Source organism: Pelobates fuscus, chromosome 4, assembly GCF_036172605.1.
Source record: "Pelobates fuscus isolate aPelFus1 chromosome 4, aPelFus1.pri, whole genome shotgun sequence".
Lineage (NCBI taxonomy): Eukaryota > Metazoa > Chordata > Amphibia > Anura > Pelobatidae > Pelobates > Pelobates fuscus.
The window spans coordinates 149,524,457-149,546,962 of record NC_086320.1 but is presented as its reverse complement, the minus strand read 5'-3'; the positions used below and the strand labels follow the sequence as shown (position 1 = coordinate 149,546,962).

The 22,506-nt window shown below is 37.1% G+C and overlaps 1 protein-coding gene across 3 annotated transcripts in view; it reads right to left on the bottom strand.

The window, feature by feature from the left end:
• Window positions 1-2,820: 2,820 nt before the first annotated feature.
• Window positions 2,821-22,506, bottom strand: part of DCDC2 (doublecortin domain containing 2) — a 226,629-nt gene continuing 206,943 nt past the window's right edge. For 2 of the 3 annotated variants that reach the window (XM_063451678.1, XM_063451679.1), the window contains one exon: window positions 2,821-4,712. In XM_063451678.1, coding sequence (XP_063307748.1) covers window positions 4,614-4,712 — 99 coding nt within the window. In that variant the 3' untranslated portion in view covers window positions 2,821-4,613. The remainder of the gene's footprint in view (window positions 4,713-22,506) is intronic. The other variant, XM_063451677.1, reaches the window with a different exon arrangement.

The following is a 22,506-nucleotide window of genomic DNA, read 5'->3' as shown; positions in this document are numbered from 1 at the left end:
AACTTGTAGCTTGATGAACGGTGTCGGGAGCAAGAATTTGGCTTCATTTCTCATGGTAGCTCTGTTTGGAATGGAAATAAACTGTACAAAAATGATGGTTTGCATCTCTCTCAAAAAGGAACAAATGTTCTCAGTGAGTAGTTCAGAGGTTTTGCTAGGATTTATTTAAACTAGGAGGAGGGGGGGGTTGCAAAAGGGTGATAAAACATCAATCCAATTGCCCCCCAAAACAAGTACAGAAGGTGTCAGTAGCAAGTGTGTTAAAAAATGATAAGCTTAGAGTCATGTCTACAAATGCTCGCAGTTTAGGGAATAAGATCCATGAACTTGTGGCAATAATGGCAACTCATAATGTAGATTTAGTCGCTGTTACTGAGACATGGTATAATGAGGAAAATGACTGGGACATAACAATACCAGGGTACTCTTTATATAGAAAAGACAGGGAAGGCAAGAAAGGGGGTGGCCCTGTATGTGAATAGCATAAAATCTAGTCTAACCTAAGTCAGTGAGTTCGTTTGGGTTACGTTAGAATTTGATAATCACACAGTAATTCGTGTAGGTGTGATTTATAGGCCCCCAGGACAAATAGAAGAGTTAGGTAATCTACTAGTTGAGGAAATAGCTAAAATGACAATGAAGGGGGAAGTTATCATCATGGATGACTTTAATCTTCCTGATGTGAATTGGAAAACAAAAATAGCTGCTTGTGCCAGGAGCACACATTCTAAACTCCCTACTGGGATTGTCTCTAAAACAAGTCGTTGAGGAGCCAACTCGTAAAGAGGCCACACAGTAAAGGAGTTTAAGCATGCGTGGCATAGGCATAAGGCTATCCTAACTATAAGATAAGGCCAGGGACTAATGAAAGGATTTGGAAAATTGGGCAGACTAGAAGGGCCGAATGGTTCTTATCTGCCGTCACATTCTATGTTTCTATGTGTTAAACACTCACATGAATCTCATTTGGTTTACCCACTTCTTTACTTATTAAACTGATGCATGCACAGGGTTAATTACAAAACTTGGAATTTTCTGGAATAGTTCATAACAAAGGGAACTGAATTTGTATTGAGGTTTTCTCCTAAATTGCTTTTTTGTTTCCAATTCATATTCAGTGTGTAAATATCCATAAATTATTTACGTCGGTTATTTGTTATCTGCTTCACTTATGTCTTGGTATCCTAAGGATGTTGTATAATGTATTATTAGGGGAACATCACAATTACATTCTCCAGAACTCCTCTTATGATGGCTGGATCTAATATCTTACCATGTCCTATTCTGTTCTGTATTGAAAACTCAATATAATATAGTTGACATTAGGAAGTATAAATATGGCTCCTCAGAAAGAATTAATTTCCCAAAGTTGAGTTTTCAAGGGATATTATACTAATATATATATATATATATATATATATATATATATATATATATATATATATATATATATATATATATATATTTATATTTTTATATTTTGTATTTATTGTAAATGCTTGCCAGATAGTAAATACCCATTTATATATGTGCACTATATATATAGTGTAGATTGGATTAGCCATATAAGTCCAGTAGACAAGATGCCAAAATACCAGAGTATTGCAATATGCAATGATACCTTTTTTATTGAACTAACATAATATTTCAAAGACAAGCTTTCAAGAGTTTTCCTCTCTTCCTCAGGTCTGAAGCAATACTGAATGGATCATTATAGAAGGGGGGCACACATCATGAAGCTTGCATTTCTCTTTAGCAGATGGATTTATTGGCAGTTTCCTTACGACATCTGTGCATATTAACTGTGATATTTGTATTTTCCAGCATAGCAAACGGGTTCACAGCAATAAAAATCTTCAAGAAATAATTCCATAGATACGGCACATTCAGTTGTGTATCTGTGAGAATACGTTTTTCTATATTTCATTAGCTGGCTTTAAATCCTCTGTACCACCAAACCTTCCTTAATATAAAACAAATATGCATTAACCCGTAGTAATACAAGTGATGTGGAATAAATAGAATAGAAAAAAAAATCTAACCAGAATGAAGCAAATATAGTTTATTTAAAACATGTACACATTGTTACTTACAATTATGCTATATAAATGTACTTGTTATTATAAAGTAGGAATATTCAACTTCCCACATCTCAAGGTTTTAGCGAACTACAAGTTCCATGAACCTTTAAAATCTGCTTGCAGTATTTTTCTGACTTTCAAAGGTTAATGGGACTTTTAGTTTGAGAACATCTGGCGGACTATGGTCTGAATACATGGGTTTCAGAGCCTCTCTATTAACAATCTTGAATAACATAACATTCTATACTATATAAAAAATATCTCTCATGTTGATAATCCATCTTTTCCCAGAAATGCCCCATTATTAATGAGAAATTTAATATGTTCTTTAGCTCTAAATGTTGTTCAATTTCATGTCTCTCATTTTATTTTCTGTATTTACGTTGAATGTGCTGATAATGCCTAAAAAAAGTATTGCATTATCTTTTAATACCATTTTTTATTGGACTAACAGAAATTTGGAGTGACGAGCTTTCGGGGGTTCCTACATCTATCTAAAGAAAACTTTATTATTTTTTTGGGTTTGTTTGCTTTATACTTGATAAAAAGATGAACTCCCAAAAGCTTGTCACTACAATTGTTTGTTAGTCCTATAAAAAGGTATTAAAAGATACTGTAGCACTTCGATAATATGCATCTACATTACTGGACTGACAGGGCAACTTAAATATCATAACTAGGAAGAGAAAACATATTTGCATCTCTGCCCATAGCAACAATATAAGGAACAATAAAAATATTCATATCACTTGCATTCGGAGCCATTAACAAAATAGGTCAGATTAAATCTGCCCAGATGGATACAAATTGTCTCTTTTGTATTCATGTTGAGAGTACAGAGTAATCTCCACTAGTACATTCTCTGCATTTTATCATCATTGCTGCAATATTTAACTTTCAGTAAAAGGACAGATTATTGAGGGAAAGTTACAATGTAATTCTGGACTCCTTTGATAGAATCATTTAACATTCATTTCTATTTTTTAAGTCCTCTCTGACATTCGTCTTCCTAAGTCGGTGCGGAAACGATTCCTATTTAATGAGTATTACATAACACATTTTACAAGGACGCCAGGCTATATAAATGTTAGAGCATTCACTTTGGTGACTACCGTAAACAACATGTTGGACAGGACATAGAATGCTATTATCACCACTATATAATTGGTATGACATCACTGCCAGTATCCTCATATGTAGCTGATAATATAATTCTAAAGCAACTGGTTATTGTTAAAATGAAGTCAAACTAAATGTACTTGTGTACTAAATAAGTCCCAGATGTGGTGTTAGGTTATGTACAGTATTAGCCTGTAATCTATAGACATATTGTTTTAACAATTAACATTATAGGACCTGTGCCAAATATACAAAAATAGCTCTCTAGTTTGACACCCCATACCAGGAGCTATATTTCAGTAGAACATGGCATTCTACACTATTTCTCAGAGCCAAGTTGGACATAAATTATGCCAAACTTAGTAAGTTCCCAACTAATGTCCCCGGTGATTCCATCTGCCCTAGTCTTACAATATAAAAATCAGAATAAGAGTATTGTAAATGTGTCTATAACTCTATTACTACAGGTACTCAATATACAAACCAGAATAGTATTGCAAATGTGTCTATAAGCCTGTTACTACAAGTACTGCACCATACTGTGCAGACTAACTACTGGAAAAATTATTGAGACATGGTAATAATCAGTGTAAGGTATTTACTAATCTATGAGCGTCATAGCAACTCTCCTATAAACCTAACATGAATATTGTCAAGATCCATCATTTCTAGATCTCCTGCCAAGTTAACTGCTAGGAATGTGCATGTTGTAGCATTACCTGAGTTGTGAGAGTGGTCAAATATACAGAGTTTTCTATTCTATTGAATGGTCTATCTATGGGTAAACCGCTCGGAGGACTCACAAAAAGCCAACGTCTGGTATTAATAATTACACATTCCATCTGTTGGAGTTTCCATCAGTGCAGTTCTACAATATGAATCTGTATCTGGACATATATAACTGAAATTAAAGTGGGATCTAAAACAACAAATACGAAGATGCCGCACGTGCTTCTGAAAACATTAAAATAATAGAAAGGTTTTTATATGGAATAGTGCAATGTTTCCATTTTTTTAATCAATGATATGGCTTGGCAAAATATGTTTCCTAAAAATATCTGGCAATATAAAAGCCCCTAATAAATACCTCAATAGAGTAACACAACTGCCCTGTAAAATAAAACTCTTCATAAAAGTTACAAAATAATCCTTTTTTTTTCCATTTAGTTTTTTTTTAGAAACAGTGCACTGTTCCATTAGTATATGCAAAGGTGTAATAGAAGAGAACATTTCTGCGTGTAAATATGCATATACAAATATGTGTGTGTGTGTGTGTGTATATATATAAACACACTAATTTAAAACTAACAGCATCTTAAAATCTTAGCTTGTATACAATGACTTAATAAAAAAAATGTGCAGATTCAAGTATCAAGGTAGCATTGTTCAATAGATTGTATTTCTTGCATGTTTCTAAGCTACTGTAACAAATTCATTTTTCTCTGTTTTGTTGGGAGTCGATACTTTTTCCAGAAGTCTTGATGATGTTGGTCTTGGGAGTGAGTCTTCAGCCTGCAAAAGATGAGAATAAAAAGGTTTACGTTTTTCTGTTATAATAACTAGAGGCTGTAGAGCAGGCCCTGCATTGGACCTAATGATTTTAGCATGGTTCACTACGAGAACTAAAATGGCATAATTCTCCAACTTGCAATCCCCTTATTAATTCTCCAAAATTACCAATGTAGTGAATAAAGCGCACAAAGATTCTACAGAACACTAACAAGGTTATAGACTACTCAAAAAGGCAAAACTGAAGCTAAAAATGACAAGTTTAGATTATAGCGGAGTTGGAGAATATTTCCAAATCATATAAAAGAAAAGAAACACCAGTGCCACCCCTCTAGAAATAACTCTTAATATAAAATAATGCCCAGAAATATAGACTTTGTGTAAACCACTCATTTTGTGGGATAATGAACTCTGAAGTGATATTAAAAATAGGTGCATAAGCAGGAATAGAAAGTGCTCTTTTTAAGGGATTTGAATAGAAGGTTTTTTTGTTTTTATTTATCTTTACTCCTCCACCATTTTGCATATTTGTAATTTTTCCAAATAAGCTATTTAGGCCTTAATATTGTCATTCAGGCTTCGTTCCCCATAAAGTGGATGCTAGTGAATAACTCTAAATTGTACCCAGCATCCCACTAAAAGGTAGTGATATATCTGGTGAGTGGAGTGTCCCTGTCTCTGCAGTTAGAGCAGCTGGGCCTAAGATGGCAAAAAAAAATAAAAAAAACATGCTCACGTCTAGTACTGTCAAGATTAAAGGGAACATGTCAAGGCCAAAACTACTTAAATTCTGTTAAAAGAGCTTGAAATGTCATCGGTACTGTGTTCTAGCTGTTTTTCTAGTAAATGTATAGATTTGAAGAAAAACCTACTCAGTGTGGAGGAACTGAGAGACAGTGAGAGCAGAAGAGAGAGGTCCCTCTGCCCTCCCACCCACCCATAGCAGCCACAGTACATGCCCTTCTAGACCATGGTGCTGAGAGGAAGTGAGCATAGTCACTAAGTTCCACCTTTTAGAGCCCCTTATGGAGAGGCACAGAGAGCAGGGAGCCAGCCAGCCACAATGTCCCATCAGCCTCAGCCAGAACTTCATGCAGAAAAATCAAACAACTGTGTTTAAAGGCCAACCCTACACTCAAATATTCAAATGTTCCTACATTCACAAATAGAACATTGATCTAATATAGTTCTCGATTTAATACGTTTTCCAAATGATTAAGTACTATTAGAAAAACCTTCTAAATGATCTATCTCCAGAAATTCCTATATATTTAAGGATCACTTCTGTAGATATTTAGTTCGGAAAGTTTTTCTTACAATATTAAATCATTTTATAATCTTATTAAACCAAGGTCAGATACAGCTGGCTTTATTCAAGTAATAAATCAAGCAGGATGAACTACAGGAAAAAAAAAAAACTCAGAATAGTGTGAGCATGAAATAACTTTATTCATCTCTAACATTAACAACCAGGGACACAGAGAGGGAATGCGTTTCTGGTAAGCAGATAAATAGTAGACTGCTAGGGTTAAAAAGGAGTATACAGGCAGAGCACTGCTATGTCGTACCTGGTACTCATGCACTAGCAGTGAACTTTCTACCAGCGTGATGGTGCATGTCTGTGAGCAGGAGGAATTATAGAATTATAGCTGCAAACAGTGACAATCCGTAAAACCAGACATAAAATGCATGCTGGGATAAGTAAGATGCCAGCATGTAATTAAACCATGCAGTACAATTAATCCTTTCAGTGCAGATGATAGCAAACTGGGAATTGCATTGCCCTAATTAACCCTTTCAGAGACAGGAGTTTGATATGCCTTGGCCCCTGTTACATTTTCAGGGCCAAGATACTGGCTATCACCTGGCCCTTATAACTCTTCCAGGCTATGCAGCCTTTTATCCTGTTAACATCCAGAGGGCATCAGAGTCCTATTTAAACATGGGCATGTCTGGCTGAATATGGTGCATGCCTTCTCTCCATGCATATGTAGCAGGATGACAGGATGAGCCCTGCTGTGTATTTTGATTTAAAAGTCGGGACTTCTCCGGATCCTTTTATGCAATTTTCCCATACATCTGACAGCCCACTGATGGAGGAAGGGGCAGAAGAGTTTGTCAGGCCCCTGCTTGGTTTTAATTGGATCAAATCACTTTATTTAATTATTTATATATTTATAATAGAGTGCAGATCATTTACTAAATGGCATTTTTTATGTAACTTTTCCCAATTCCAATTTGAACAGCATCAGGCTCTAGTAAATTAATGTGAATGTATGAAAGTCATGCCTTTTTTTATGTTACTATCTCATTAAAGTGGCACTTTCATGTCCGCATCCAGTTTTTTTTACCCCCCCACCCGACTCCACTACATCTAATGGTCCCCCTAGTCGTCCCCAAATGCCCCTAGGCTCCTAATATTACAGTTTTTATTACTTTATTTTGAGCCCAGACATAGGTCCTGGGCGCCGCCATCTTTGTGTGGGCAAATGAAGTTCCTATGGGACACGTCATCTGCCCATACTAGATAGCACTGTGAAATTCCCACGCAGGCTCAGTTAAACACTTGGGCAATTTTGTCCATTCATTTGTCAGAAAAACTAAGAAATTAATAGAAATTTCAGGCGAACAACAAAACACCGAATATCGGTGTTCGTTTGTTCTGTTTCTTACAAGGAGGGAGCTACTGGCTCACAACTCCCTTCTTGTAATATGTAAAAATAGAAATGGCCGGGCAGGGAGCATGTCCTCCCTCACTCTATGGGGGTCAATATGACCCCCATATTAGCATAAGGGAGATTTAAATACCCTGAATGCCCCTACTCGCTATGCCGTGAGTATGGGTATGTCTTTTAAACAGCCTGTGGCTGTCCCCCTCCAGCCAATGGCCCCATGGTGGGGTATCTATTAACTAGCAGGGGGGACATAGTATCCCCCCGGAGACCCTACTCCGGCCCCCAAGTGGGGGCTATGCAACAACTAAACAGACACCCACGAGTGGCAGGTGGGGGCCCTAAATGACAATGTTTTTGGTTTTTTTTATATGTTTTTATTTTATAAATTCAACGGGTATTATGGATTTTTATTTGGCCTTTTTTGGGACTGAAAAAAGAAGGTTTTAGAAAAAAGAAGACATCAAATGGTAAGTATTCTTTTTTAAATTTATTTACAGGTATTTAGTTTTATTGTCTCCCCTCTCACTATTTTTAGGGTGAGGGGGGTAGGTAGGGCTTTATTCCATTTCTTTGGGTGGGAGGGTGACTAGGGGCTTGAGGGCTTGTTTTTTAGGGTCCCCACCAGCCGCTCATGGGTGGGGGCAGGCGGGAAGGACAATAGGTCCCCCTCCTATTTTCATTTAGGGCCCCCACCTGCCGCTCATGGGTGGGGGCCGGGGGGACACACAACAGGTTCCCCCATTGTCTTTTAGAGCCCCCACCCGCCGCTCATGGGTGAGGACAATAGGTCCCCCCCTTTGTCTTTTAGGGCCCCCACCCGCCGCCATGGGTGTGGGCCAGGGGGGAGGACAATAGGTCCCCCCATTGTCTTTTAGGGCCCCCACCTAGTGCTCATTGGTAGGGGCCAAGGAGGGCCCTATGTCCCCCGCGAGTGGGAGCTCGGGAGGGACACTTTGTCCCACCGCTAGTTGGGGCCATTTATTGGGGGGGGTTAGCAGTACTGATCAGATCGGAATTGTATTAGTTCGAATGAAATTTCGAACTGACCTAAAAGTACCGAATGTCATCCTAACATGAATGATGAAACTGTTCTCATTCTGTTAGGACGTGCGGGCATCGCGAGATCGTGAAGGAAAGGGTGAGTATTGTGGGAAAATTTCTCTGACCCACAGGAAGTGGATCAGACCGGGTCAAGCATAGGAATAATACATAAGACAAAGTAGTCTCTACTTTGTCTTATGTTTTAAAGAAAACTAGATCAGATAGGAAGAAATGGAGAACAGATCCTGAGAGAGGGAGAGAAGAGGAAGCGATTAGGGAAAGGTAAGTACGGCATGACAGTGCCGCTTTAAGCCTGTATTTAAGAATGGGAGCAATCATTAATGTATCAATATTTCTTTTAGCCATTGATCATAATTTAAATTCCATCACTACTCTATTAGGTAAAAGCACATTTGATTTCAAATTAGTCAGTATATTTATATTTTTAAAATGAACCAGAAATAAAATAAAAAAAATGTAAAACAAATGCTCGGCACCTAACCAAGTGCTACCCTTACACTTCAAAATACAATCCAAATAAAATGTGATAAACTTACATCAGTGTTTACAATTTGTACTCAGTGTGATAAATAACATCGTATAAAAGAAATATCTACAGGCAAATAGTAGGCGCTATATATTTAGTGATAGTGAATACAAATATTTATTTATTCCAAGTGAAACAATCTTAAAAAAGCTGCACCTTAAAGTGTAAAATAGCTCAGAAAAACACCACTATACAATTGCAAGAAGAAGGGTGGGAAGAAGAAGCCATCTACTCTCATGGATCGTGGGGGACGAACCTGGTCTCCTATAAGAGATATATTGACGACCTGTTTTTTATATGGAGAGGTTCCCAAAATGATTTGGAAACTTTTTTAGAAGAAATTAATCAGAATTCCTGGGGCATACAACTAACTAGTAATTTTAGTACACGGAACATCAACTTTTTAGACCTGGAGATTTATGTTGAGGAAGGGGTTTTAAAAACAAAGATTTTTTTTAAAAAAGTAGATGCAAATAGCTACGTACTGTATAACAGTGGACACTACACCCCGTGGCTTAATAATATTCCCAAAGGGCAATTGCAACGGATACGAAGAAACTGCACAGATAAAAATATTTTTGAAGAACAAGCGAAAACTGTAATAAAGAAATTTTCCCAAAAAGAATACCCAAATGAATTATTACTCAAAGCCTATGAGGAGGTCAATAAATTAGATCAGGATGTTTTAATTCATAAAAATAGTAATAAAAAGAGTGGAGACAATACTCTTCAACCTCTAGTTTTAGATTTCAACAAAGACTCACAAAAACTCAAATGCATTGTAAACAAACACTGGCATCTACTAAGAAAGGATAAAGAACTAAATAATATTATTCCACAAAAACCGTTTATCACTTTTAGAGGGGCTACTAATTTAAAACAAATACTCACGTTCAATCACCCCAAAAGAGAAGTGCCAGAAACTTTTTTAAGTAATAATAAGAAAGGTTTTTATTCATGCGGGACATGTGTGGGCTGTAAATGTAGTGCAAATAGGACCCTTAAAGGAATTAACAAATTTAAAAGCAAACATTCTAAATACGAGTTTAATGTTAGGGATTTTATCACTTGTTTTAGCAAAAATATTATATATTTGCTGATTTGCCCCTGCGGATTGCAGTATGTAGGGAGAACGATCCGTCTGCTACACAAAAGGATTTACGAACATGTTAACAACATACGCAAGGGATTTGAGCTACATAGTGTATCCGCACATTTCAAAAAATATCACAATAAAGATCCGAGCGGACTAACCTTTGTAGGGATACAAGAAGTTAAAAAATCCTGGCGAGGAGGTGACCATATACAGCACATAGGTAGAGAGGAAATGAAATGGGTCCATAAATTGGGAACCCTGGAACCAATGGGTCTTAACATTGAATTTGATCTTTTTAATTTTTTATAAAGGATTAATTTTTTATAAAAGATTTTTTATGATGTTTCTGAACTTTACAATTACCTGTACTTCTTCTGTCTACAATGTTTTTAATCTATTTTACTCTATTAGTAGGATGTGGGACATTACAATATAGCTGCTACTACATCTGGTATGACATTTTCTATTTAATGGTATTATATATAAAATAACAATATATGGAGTTATTTTACATTTACTTGTATTTAGCTTGTGTTTATAATATTCTTGCATATTAAAATGTTTTAAATTTCCTATATAGGCAAGTGTGAAAGTGCTAGTATTACTAGCTTTTATATTTCTTCATTTTTTAACCTAAAAGTGCCGTTTAGGCGATATGCCCAAAACAATAGAGACTGGACGTTTTAATTATGGAGTCATCAGGTGACCCAGAACCAATAGACTTTCCTCTTAAGAAATCCACGCCCAGAAAGATCGTCATAAAACCAACAGGACAGCAGGATCCAACATGTGATCTGAGGAAGCCAATCTGGCGAAACGCGTCATCACGCACGACGTCACCACGTGATCGCTCCGAAACCCGGAAGTATTGACTCGAGGTGGTAATACCTATCAACCGGCGGATACAAACAGCACATATCGTGACCGCTGGACGAGGAGAATCATTTGGACTGGTGACTTAGAAGCTATTTTTATACATTTTATCACTTTGTGTGAATTATTTTTTAAAATTCTTTTCAAATAAAGTGCTTCAGAAGGATTTGTCTGCTGTCCTGAATACTAAAGGTCTCTGAGTCCTGAGATAAGAGGACTTCTGCCATCATAGTTAGAGCAGACTTTTACTGCTCTACTTTTGTAAGTGTGAATATTTCCCCTTACATATACTTTGAGTTTTAAAGACATATTACCCTATGATCTCTGTCTTTTTGTGTTTGTTTTACATATTTGCATAGCCCTGAGGGGTGATCCACGCCAGTGGCGTTAAAATTGTGAGTGTGGATTTGCTACCCCATTTTTCTTCACGTGTTGCACATTGCACATGCACTTTCAACAATAATATTAAGAATTATTATTGTATTGTACACTATTAAGTTATTTAAAGTCATAGCGCACCTTATTTTTCTTGCAATTGATAAATAACATCAACAGGATGATATATATGCAATTTACCCAATACTGTTAAAAAGATCTTGAGATTACAGTAAACCTCTAAAACAAAAGTATAAAGAATACATGGTGTAATCTGTAAAACAATGTTAAAACACACTATTGCAACAGCACTCACATTTAGTAGAGCTGTATCATACTCTATATGATACATCCAAGAGTGTCTATCCAGGAATCAATGTAACCTCCATGCAGGAGAAATGGAGAATAGGAAACTTGGATAGAGTAAAATATTTATTGTGAAATAATAAAATAAATATATCAAGATACTGGCAGGGTACAAATGCCTCTAAATATAGTTGAAAGTGTTTATTTCTGTTTAGCTAAATCATAACACAAACAGCCTTGTACATTGCAAGGATGTCCACGTCACATACATAGTATTGCACATGACCATATTTGCTCCTCCCTCTTCTAAGAAGACCCTATCCCTCCATCCTTCTATTCTAACAAGACCCCACCTATTACACCCCCTAGATTATTGTTAGAGTTATAATTCGTTATATGCTTTCACCATGTTGCTTGCATGCAACATCCATGTTATTAGCTAATAGTTGTCAATATTTGATTGGAACTTAATGATACTCCCCCTAGACTCCCCTTTATTGTGTGTTATTATAAAACCTTTGATCTGTTTAATAAAGATCGGACATTTTATAAATCAGACTCGTTGTATGTTTTGCATGAAGTGTCTCCATGTACTTTGGGTTTGTAATGGACTGGATGGAACTATACTATAATAAGTCCATGGTTGAAGTCTGGTGATCACCAAGGAGTATGTTCCAACAGTAGTGATAGGGACTGCTGAAATAGATCTCACTGCTAGTGTCCTGCAGTATCAGTACATATAAATCAAATTCAATTAGATAGTCTTGTTGTGCTAAATCCAAAGTGTAGTTCTCCTCCTTTTATACCCAAACTATTCCAGGTCTATGCAGACGTAATATCAGGTCGCATACACCACTTTTGTGACACACCAGCATTGCTTATCATTTAATTTCTAGAACCTTTACAGAAATTCTGATCTTTACATTTGTACAATAGTTTTAGGCAAATATTGAAATGTAAATGGCATCAAGTTACTGTTAAAATTAAGCTTAGAAATATGTTGCTAAAACAACATGTAACAAGGTTCATAAATGAACTACAAAGCAAAAATATAAATTAGACAAATGCATTAAATCATATATTAGTATCCATTTTATCTTATATATCATGAACATATAAAGATACATATAAAGTGCTTATTTTATTGTTATTTAAAGTTCTTATTTTAAACAAATATATATGAGAAACAAAAGATATTAATTAAACAGATCTAATAAAATATATGCAAATTGCAGCTCCACCATATATACCATAAGAATCTATGTATGCAAATACATATAAAGTACTTTTCCTGGCCAAACATGGCAGCATCACTTATGGGTTAACTCCTCCCCAGCTGTCAGGACAGGAATAATTAATCAAACAATTAAAGGGACACTATAGTCACCTGAACAACTTTAGCTTAATGAAGCAGTTTTGGTGTATAGAACATGCCCCTGCAGCCTCACTGCTCAATCCTCTGCCATTTAGGAGTTAAATCCCTTTGTTTATGAAACGGAGTCACACCTCCCTGCATGTGACTTGCACAGCCTTCCATAAACACTTCCTGTAAAGAGAGCCCTATTTAGGCTTTCTTTATTGCAAGCTCTGTTTAATTAAAATGTTCTTATCCCCTGCTATGTTAATAGCTTGCTAGACCCTGCAAGAGCCTCCTGTATGTGATTAAAGTTCAATTTAGAGATTGAGATACAATTATTTAAGGTAAATTACATCTGTTTGAAAGTGAAACCAGTTTTTTTTCATGCAGGCTCTGTTAATCATAGCCAGGGGAGGTGTGGCTAGGGCTGCATAAACAGAAACAAAGTGATTTAACTCATAAATGACAGTGAATTGAGCAGTGAAATGGCAGGGGAATGATCTATACACTAAAACTGCTTTATTTAGCTAAAGTAATTTAGGTGACTTTAGTGTTCCTTTAAGAATAGTCAATGTAAGCTCCACCCCATCCCCCAAACTCCCCAGTCTATTTTTCCTGTCCTAGCTGACAGGCAGGGATTTTTTGTGGATCCCACATAAAATAATTTTATTTTCTGGGCTCATTACCATGTTAAACGTAGTTCTACCAGGGGGAGTTCATAACTAGAAAATACAGGGGCCTTGTGTGAAAATTGCCCTGCTCTCCCCTCCCCCCATATGTCAACCCACCCTGCCACCCTCCTACCATATGTCTATCTTCCCCCTACCCCCACACATGCAAACAGATACACATGTAGACACACACACACACATACATACAAGCAAACACATACATACATACAAACACACACAGAGACACATACATACAGACACAGACAGACACACACGCACACACACAGACAGACATACACACACATACAGACACACACAGACATACAGACAGACATACACAGACATGCAGGCATACACACACTCTCATACAGACACACACACATATAGACATACTCACACTCATACAAACACACAGGCAGACATACACACACACACACACACACACAGACAAACAGACATGCACACACATACAGACAGACATACACACACACTCACAGACAGACATACAGATAGACATACACACACTCACACACACACACACACACACACACAGACAAACAGACAGACATATACACAGCAAGACATAAAGACAGACATAAACACACACACATACAGACATACACTCACATACAGACACACATACCTTTCCTTGGGGTCCAGTGGTGGCTCAGGCTGATGGGAGTCAGAGCTCCTACTCTGACTCCCTCTCCTTCCTCCAGCACAGCTCCCAGTGGTTGCTGGGAGGAAGTGACTGGGGCAGTCACTTCCTCCCAGCCTCTGACATCATCAGAGGGGGCCTTGTCATGCTGTTAAAGCGCTGACCGGGCCCCCTGGAATTACATAGCATCGGGTGGCCCTAACAGCATGGGCCCCTTCAATGCAGCCCCGATGGTTACACTGCACGGGCCGGGGCCGCATTGCTCAGCTGGCAGGACAAGGGCGGCCTGGCCTCCTGAAGTGACGGGCCCGGTTGCAGCTGCGACCCCTGCGACAACGGTAGTTTTGCCACTGAACAGGCTTTGTTGGCAGCACTAACTGGTTTGAGTTCCTTGTTAGCACAAGAGACTCCGCCGTGGGAATAATGTCTAATAAAATACCAGTTTATGCAGCAGGGCAAAAATAGCCTTCTCTCCCCCTTTTCTTTCCTAAGGAGTGTGGGAGGCCATCAACTTACCTTTGGTTGGAGCCTTCTTGTTCACATTTTTGGCGAGTTAGGTGCCCCTACTGGCTGGCTGTGCTCTGATTTCAGGTCCCCAGGATCCAAGATAGGGGGCCACAACTTCAAATTACCTTATTTAGGTTTTGGCAATTTTGCGCATGCGCGGTACGACGGTCGCGCTAAAACCCTAATGAGCATGCACCATATCTAGTGGTAGAAAAACATATTGCAGCATAGTAGTTTTACCTGGAAAATTTCAAAAGTTCAAATTCCTCTACCTTCTTCTCAGTCTTAACATTTTTATTTTTTCTCTTCTTTCTATATTTGTAGATTATTACCTCATATAAATTAGTTCCTTGTATATGATTTCTAATGGAAATTATATGAACTATTTTTGTTTTTGTTTTTAAAAGATGGCTTATTCTCCCACCTCCCTTAGGAGCAAATCTAGAAGAAAAAGGTGAGTCCAGTTTCAGGGGGGTGCATTGACCGCCTAAAAGTTCTAACATATGGCCCTGTCATTTCAGCCCTAGAAACTCCCATGAATCCTCTCCAATGAAAAAGAAACAAAAAACTAATCGCTACATGGGCTGTGGTTCTAAGGCCCCAGAGGGAAAGAACTTGTGTTTTCAGTGTATGGAAGATGTGACTGAGAGACAATCACATAGAAGCTCACCTCAAACAGATTTAAAAAAATATGTATTACTGATGCCATTGCTGAATGTTTTCAATCAGTATCCAAAGGGGCAACCAAAAGGTACAGAGAAGCTTCTGTCTCTTCAATATCCAGTATGAAACAACCTGAACTGGATTCAGAAGAGGATGAATACTATGAAGCCTGGAATAATTCAACCAGGAAAGTGAACAGGTTAATAGATTTAGGGAGAAGCACTTTGAAAATTCAAGAGGAAAGATCCAAAACTGCTGCTTCATATGTTTTCTTTGAAGGCTTAAGATCTTCCAGGCCTACATTCCCACTTAACTCTACCATTAGATAATGAATTTATTCAAAATGGGCAAAACCTGAAAAAAGACTCTCTCTTCAGACCAAAGTGTCAAGAATGTATCCATTCGCCCCTGAAGAAGCTAAACACTGGCAAACAATTCCTAAAATTGATGCTGCAATTATTCCGCTGGCAAAGAAAACTATGCTCCCTATAGACAGTATGGCTTATTTAAAAGAGTCCATGGAGAAAAGGATGGTTTCTAACCTAGTTAAACTCTATCTTGCCATTGGATTTGGACTACATCCAGCAGCAGCACTCACATCAGTAGCTAGAAGAGTGAAAGTTTGGCTTGACAACTTAGAAGAAAATATAGCCAGCAGAGTGAGCATAGATCATCTTATAAATTCTCTAAAAGAGGTTAGGCTGGCAACAGACTTTATGTCTGAATCAGCCCTGGATATTAAAAAATCTTTGTCCAAAAGCCTTGCCTTATCAGTGGCCTCTAGAAGAGCGCTCTGGCTCCACTCTTGGGGGGCGGACTATGCCTTCAAAGCCAACCTTTCTGCCTTACCCTTTCAAGGGGACAGACTGTTTGTGAACATTTTAGACGATGCTATACAAAAGGCCCCTGATGGTGAAAAGGATTTTCTCCCTAAACAAAAAGCCATTTAACATGTCATGGAGAGATAAGCAAATCAAAGAGAGGGCATATCGTCACAGCAAGTCATATAAGCCTGGAAGGGAGTACTCTAGACCCTCACAATTGAGGTTTCAACAACCCACCTCCTTCTCCATTAGAGGATCCAGAGGAATAGGATTCAGACAAACTACTAAAACTTTATGAAGATTGGATCACCCAGACCGGAATGGTAGGAGGACGTCTATAACTGTTCTTTCCAGTCTGGGCGGAGTTCATCAAGGTCAATTGGGTCCTGAGTATCATCAGAGACGGTTACAGAATAGAGTTCAAAGAATTCCCAAGAAATATCAATTCCATCAATCAACAGTGTCATCTGGAATAAAACTGAAGGCAATGAAGAGGTGTTTACAGCAATATACAACACAAGGAGTCATCACAGAAGTTCCTCATCAAGAGAGATACAGAGGATTCTACTCATATATTTCTTGTTTCAAAGCCCCAAGGAAAGTTGAGACTTATACTAGATTTGCAAAGAATCAACACTTTCCTCAAAAGCATGTCATTCAAGATGGAGTCAATTTCCTCTATAAAGTTGATACACTATGTCAAAGGTTCCATGGAAAAAAATAATTGGAAACCCCTGGTTTAGAGTGTTTTATTCAATGAAAACAATTATCTAATACATTGTGATACTGGACTGCCAACAAACATGTTTCCTGGAAAATCTATCTTTAAGGAGGACTCCTCAGTGAATTCCCTATAGCAGGCATTAAACACACACACACACACGCACGCACACACACGCACACACAAACCACACACACACATTTAACTATGGCATTTGATGTCTCACTAGTAGAATAACAAAATAATGGAGTACTCTGTGTATCAGTATTCAAAAGGGAAGATCCTAAAGAAAAGAAAGTTAATAGCACATCCATAGGGAATTCCTTGTGGCTTTTAGCTTACTGGTGTCGTTGCAAAGGAAAATAAAATAATTGTATCAGTTAGGCTGCTCCCATTTGAGCAACCACCATTCAACATACCACATGCAAATATCCTGCACAACAGAGACAGCACCCCAAAATCACTAATCATCTTAACATATATGTAAAAGGAAAATGGACCTTGTCTTAACCTGCAGTATTTAAATTAGGAAAGGGGGATCATTTGTTAAGGGTGAAATCTTAGCAAAAGAAAACAACAAAACTTCCCTAATAAACACAATTCCAAGGGGCAGATTACTCCTCCTTTTTTATATTCATGTGCATTATGAGTGTTGATTTCTCAAAATAAAACACGTAAAGCAATATATGTGTGTGTGTGTGTGTGTATATATATATATATATATATATATATATATGAAATGAGTCAAACCATCGTTTTATTGACACACTTCCCAATTATCTGTCTAAGGGGTAATTTTCAAAGTATCATTTGTTTCACCAAATGGATTACAAATTAATGTAACCTGCATTCTCCCCAATCTATTTCCCTCACATCAGAGTGTGATTAAAACTTGCTTGCGGATTCTAAGTAATGCCATGCAAATTAGATTTTGCCGTTATTAATGCACAACATTGCATTTATAATTATATAGTTGCATACAATGTACACTGCACTTTATTGAGAGATAATGACATTTTGAATAAGTGCATTATTAGTTTATTATTCTAAATTCTGGAATCAAGTCCAGAGCTTATAATAGAACAGGTAATGGGACAATGATGTATTTATTACTGCATGCACAGGCTGCTTTTCATTCATTAGTATTCCTGCATTTTACACAGATTCTGATTTCTGAACAGAAGGTGCCCATCCTGTGCCCTGCCAGCTGTTGTATACCCAGAATGATCAGACCACAGACTTGAGGCAAATATTCTACACACCTTTTCTGAGAACAGAACATTTCTGACACTTAGATTGTCACTATGCTGCATTATAAATGACATTTAAAAAAACAATAAGGGTGACAATTTTTAATTTTTTTTATTTTGGATAAACTTTTAAAATGATTTATGAAACATCAAAAGTCTGGAGAGTAACTCAAATAGCCTATCTATGTATTCTGCCTGTGTGCATTAATTAAAATTATAAACAGTGGTTATGGTCAATGTGCTCTAAAACACTCCCGTGTGGTGTCCCCTTAACCCACACCAAAACACTTTAACAAACACTAAAAAATGGGGTGGAGTAAAACAAGCAGTATATCAATACATATGTATATCAATGGGTTGTCTGAAAAATATAATGGAAGAAAGATAATGGTGCAAGTAAGTAAGTGCATTACCCATGTTTATTGGTAGAAGTGACATTGCTAGAATGCTAGGTAGTTTTATTGAACATGTGCTGTCTTAAACTACTAAACCATGCAGTAGACAAATATAAGTGTATCGAACATGGGTTCAGCTATCAGCCTAGCCTAACAGAAAGGGCAACTGGGCAAAGACATTCCACTAACACTTGTCCATACAACCTACTTCCAGACCTAAGGAAAAAATGATATCCTTATAACTATTAAAAACAAAGAAGAAAATTGTTAATATATAGTAAATATAGATGGATTGACCATCATTTAATATAAGACACAAAATTTAATTATCATTAGCAATGTTGCAGAGCCACAACTATTCTTAAAATGCTCAGGTACCACAGGTCTCCGGGCGTTTCCAATTTCTGTGGGACTATTACATTGTCCGGCTGTCCTGATTTTGTTACCAGGTGTTTAACATTGCACAGCACTCTTTGCATGGTCCTATATGTTGGGGGCTGGTCAGACAGGCTGTCAGATAGTCTGGCGTCATGCCCTTTCAGTGCCCCCATTATGGTTGTCTACAGCGATGTGAGTCTCAAGTCGTGCCTCTGGTGACACCCCTCAAGGATGTGTTTTTTTCAGAAGCCCACCCTTCCCATTCTCATACCTCCCAATGTTTGGAGATATGCTTCTCTAAAGGACTATTGCTAAGGCCTACCCTGATTTTATTTCCAAACCCAATTTCGGCCCCTCCTCTCCAGTATCATTTTACCCTCACTCGCTCAGTCGCACCATCCTTATGTGTGTCCTCAACCATTCATACGATAGTTTCCTTGCATACCACTGTTCCCACTCCTAAATTCTTCCTTTGCAAACAGGTACCAATAGTTTTGTTTTGAAGATGGCATGTTGTCACATATTTTTATATGATGACTCCATACATTTTGGTCTCATTTTGAGGCAAATGCTGTTGTATACACATGATGACATCTTAAACACATTTGTGCAGGCATAGTTTAATGTGGCATTATTGTCTCTACAAGTGGACAACATATCCTGGTTGAAGACCTGCCTATGCCTATATACAACACACTCCATGAGTCTGACAAAGTTGCAGAGGTGTTCCCTGGCATCCCTGTCTAAAGTTCCAGACCCTAAGGCATAGAGTCAATAAAGGTTGTTTAGCTCCATTTTGCTTTGAAATAAGTCAGTGGTCCCTGCTGCTGAGCTGGTAAAGACCACCACATATACAGAACTGGCTCCTTTCATGACACAATTGTGGCTTTCTAATGGATTCTCTTAAGATTTTCAGAAGTCCCCACAGTGTAACAAGCTGCTCCGTGTTTGGTCTGTGGGGACATTCATGATTGGCCATTGACATGTAAACATATTAGTCAGTTATTTTATGCTAGTTTCCCAATTGATAGAATGGGAACACCAGTAAGATTTTTCCCCCTAACAGTAATTCAGGCTCAGAAATAATCGATCATTAGCCTTCTGCTGTCCAGTATGAAAATAACACTTTGCCATCTAATGACTTGTATAAGCAGTTATTACTCAAGTAAGCTCTGGGAAAGAGGATCATTCTTAAATAGGCTCCCTAAGCACCATGACTAAATAATCATTGCATTAATTATGATGTAAAGAAAGATTTGGGTGCCATCTCCCAGTTTTCTGTCAAACTGTTTTTAAACAATTTGACAAAAAACAAGGCTCTTGGCATCATGCTCAAAATTTTTGGCCTGTTACTTAAATAATTATCTATCCAGAGTTATCAAACCTCACACTGGCATTCAAATATTAAAGAAAAAAAAAACAATAGCGTGTGAATATGTAAGATGGATTCATTATTTTATTTCTGTTTATGTCAGCATTGATCTTTCAATGTAACATAATTACTAATATTTTGTAAATTCTAAAAAAATATCAGTTGTAGATTTTGTTTTAATTGAATTGCTTAAGCCAGTTCTATCTGTGAGTGTGGAAAAGGTTTGCCTACTCGATTTAGTTTTTTTTTCAAAGTTTTGACGCACATTTCAGCACAAATATGTGAATTTATTTCCTCCATTACAGTTATTAAATGTATGACGTGCTAGTTTTTATCTAAATTGTACCCAATAGTACCATATTAAACACTCTACTTAGTTTGTTCTTATTATGCTTTGTGGGCTACTCTGCTTGATTTTTTTTCCTGTGTTGCTGACACATAGTAAAGATATTTCCATGGCTACATAAATCACTTACTGGATCACATATTTCAGCTTTTAAAATGATGCAATTTGTAGACAGCAGCAATGAGATATATGCTTATACATTAAAGGACACATTATTACTCTCAAAACACATTGACACTTTGAGTGCCATCGGGATGAGTTTCACATAGCCTCACAATGTGTAGCTCATCCCTCTGGCACTCGAACAGTGAAGCCAATTAAATTAAGTGGAAGTAGGTGTCTTCTATGTTTATCCTTCTGTCAGATCACATGCTAACATGATCAGTCAGTGTATCTGTCAGGATATCTTTCTAACTAGCTCAGGCTCTCTTCCTTCCTGACGTGGTAATACTACTGTCTTAATATACTGAGTTGTCGGATGTTAAAGGAACTGTCAGTGAACACAAAGATTTGTCTAGATAAAGCTATATTTAGTAAAATGCCAAGAGCCAAAACTTGAATTTGGCTGTTTACATATGAGAAGATCCATATTACAGCCAGGTAAACAAATTAATACAATGATAGACACATGCTGTCCTAAAATATGTTACGCATGCATACACTAAGTTAGCTTTGCACAGCTAGAAGGATGAGGTTTTTGGCTGCAGTGGAGAAATTTGGTGCTTTTTCCAAAATGTTATATTTTCTGTGATGAAAATGTTTTTGGGATCTAAAAATTAACTGATCTGGGGGTTTCCCCAGTTATAACTGATATATGTCAAAAATAAATCCATTATTAGTGGCTTTTGTGCCTATCATGTCCCTTTAATAAACACATTTTTCTTTCATATAAAGTTTGATTTTATTTTGACCTTACTGTCAGTTATAATATAGTGTTGTTGTCCCTCTTTTGTAAATATTGGCTTTTTTTTTGTTTCATATATTGCTATAAAATCAATGTTTCTAAAGGAAAGTGCTAGAATAGGTCTCAATTTAATATTTTTGGTATATTGGTATATTTCATATTTGGACAAGCTTTTAAAATGACTGAATATTTTTAAAATGTTTAAATATTTTGATTTAAAAAAAATATAGATTTTTTAAATATATATATATGATGTATTTGTGATATTTTAATTGTTTAATAAAATTATTTAAAAGTTTATTGAGGCCAAAATGTACCATTTTTATTGAGGCCATTCTCTCACATTGTTTTTATTCCACCTTTTCAGGTTTTTGTTACAAGTAGAGATTGCCCAGGTGTAATTAAACTGTGTACTTCATCTACATGTGTAGTAATTGCGACTAACTAGTATGTTTGCTAATGAGTGAGCAAATGTCAGGGCACAAAGTCCATTAACCCCTTAAGGACCAAACTTCTGGAATAAAAGGCGATCATGACATGTCACACATGTCATGTGTCCTTAAGGGGTTAAGCTGCTTGAGATGGTTGCCCAGTGGCTTGTGTCACTAATGTGCTGTGCTGTACCTGTATATTCATTTTTAGATGGACCACGATAAAAGTGTTATTTTTTTGTTCTAATTATTTAATGTGGTGCATGTTTTAATAATTTTTCACTTTACCATGAATCCCATACTTCCAAATAATTTGAGTGTTAAATTGTGCAACAGAAACACTGAGCTCACTGGGTTTATCCCTTAAACAGTAATATGATTATTATAACATTTTCTAATAAAGGTAG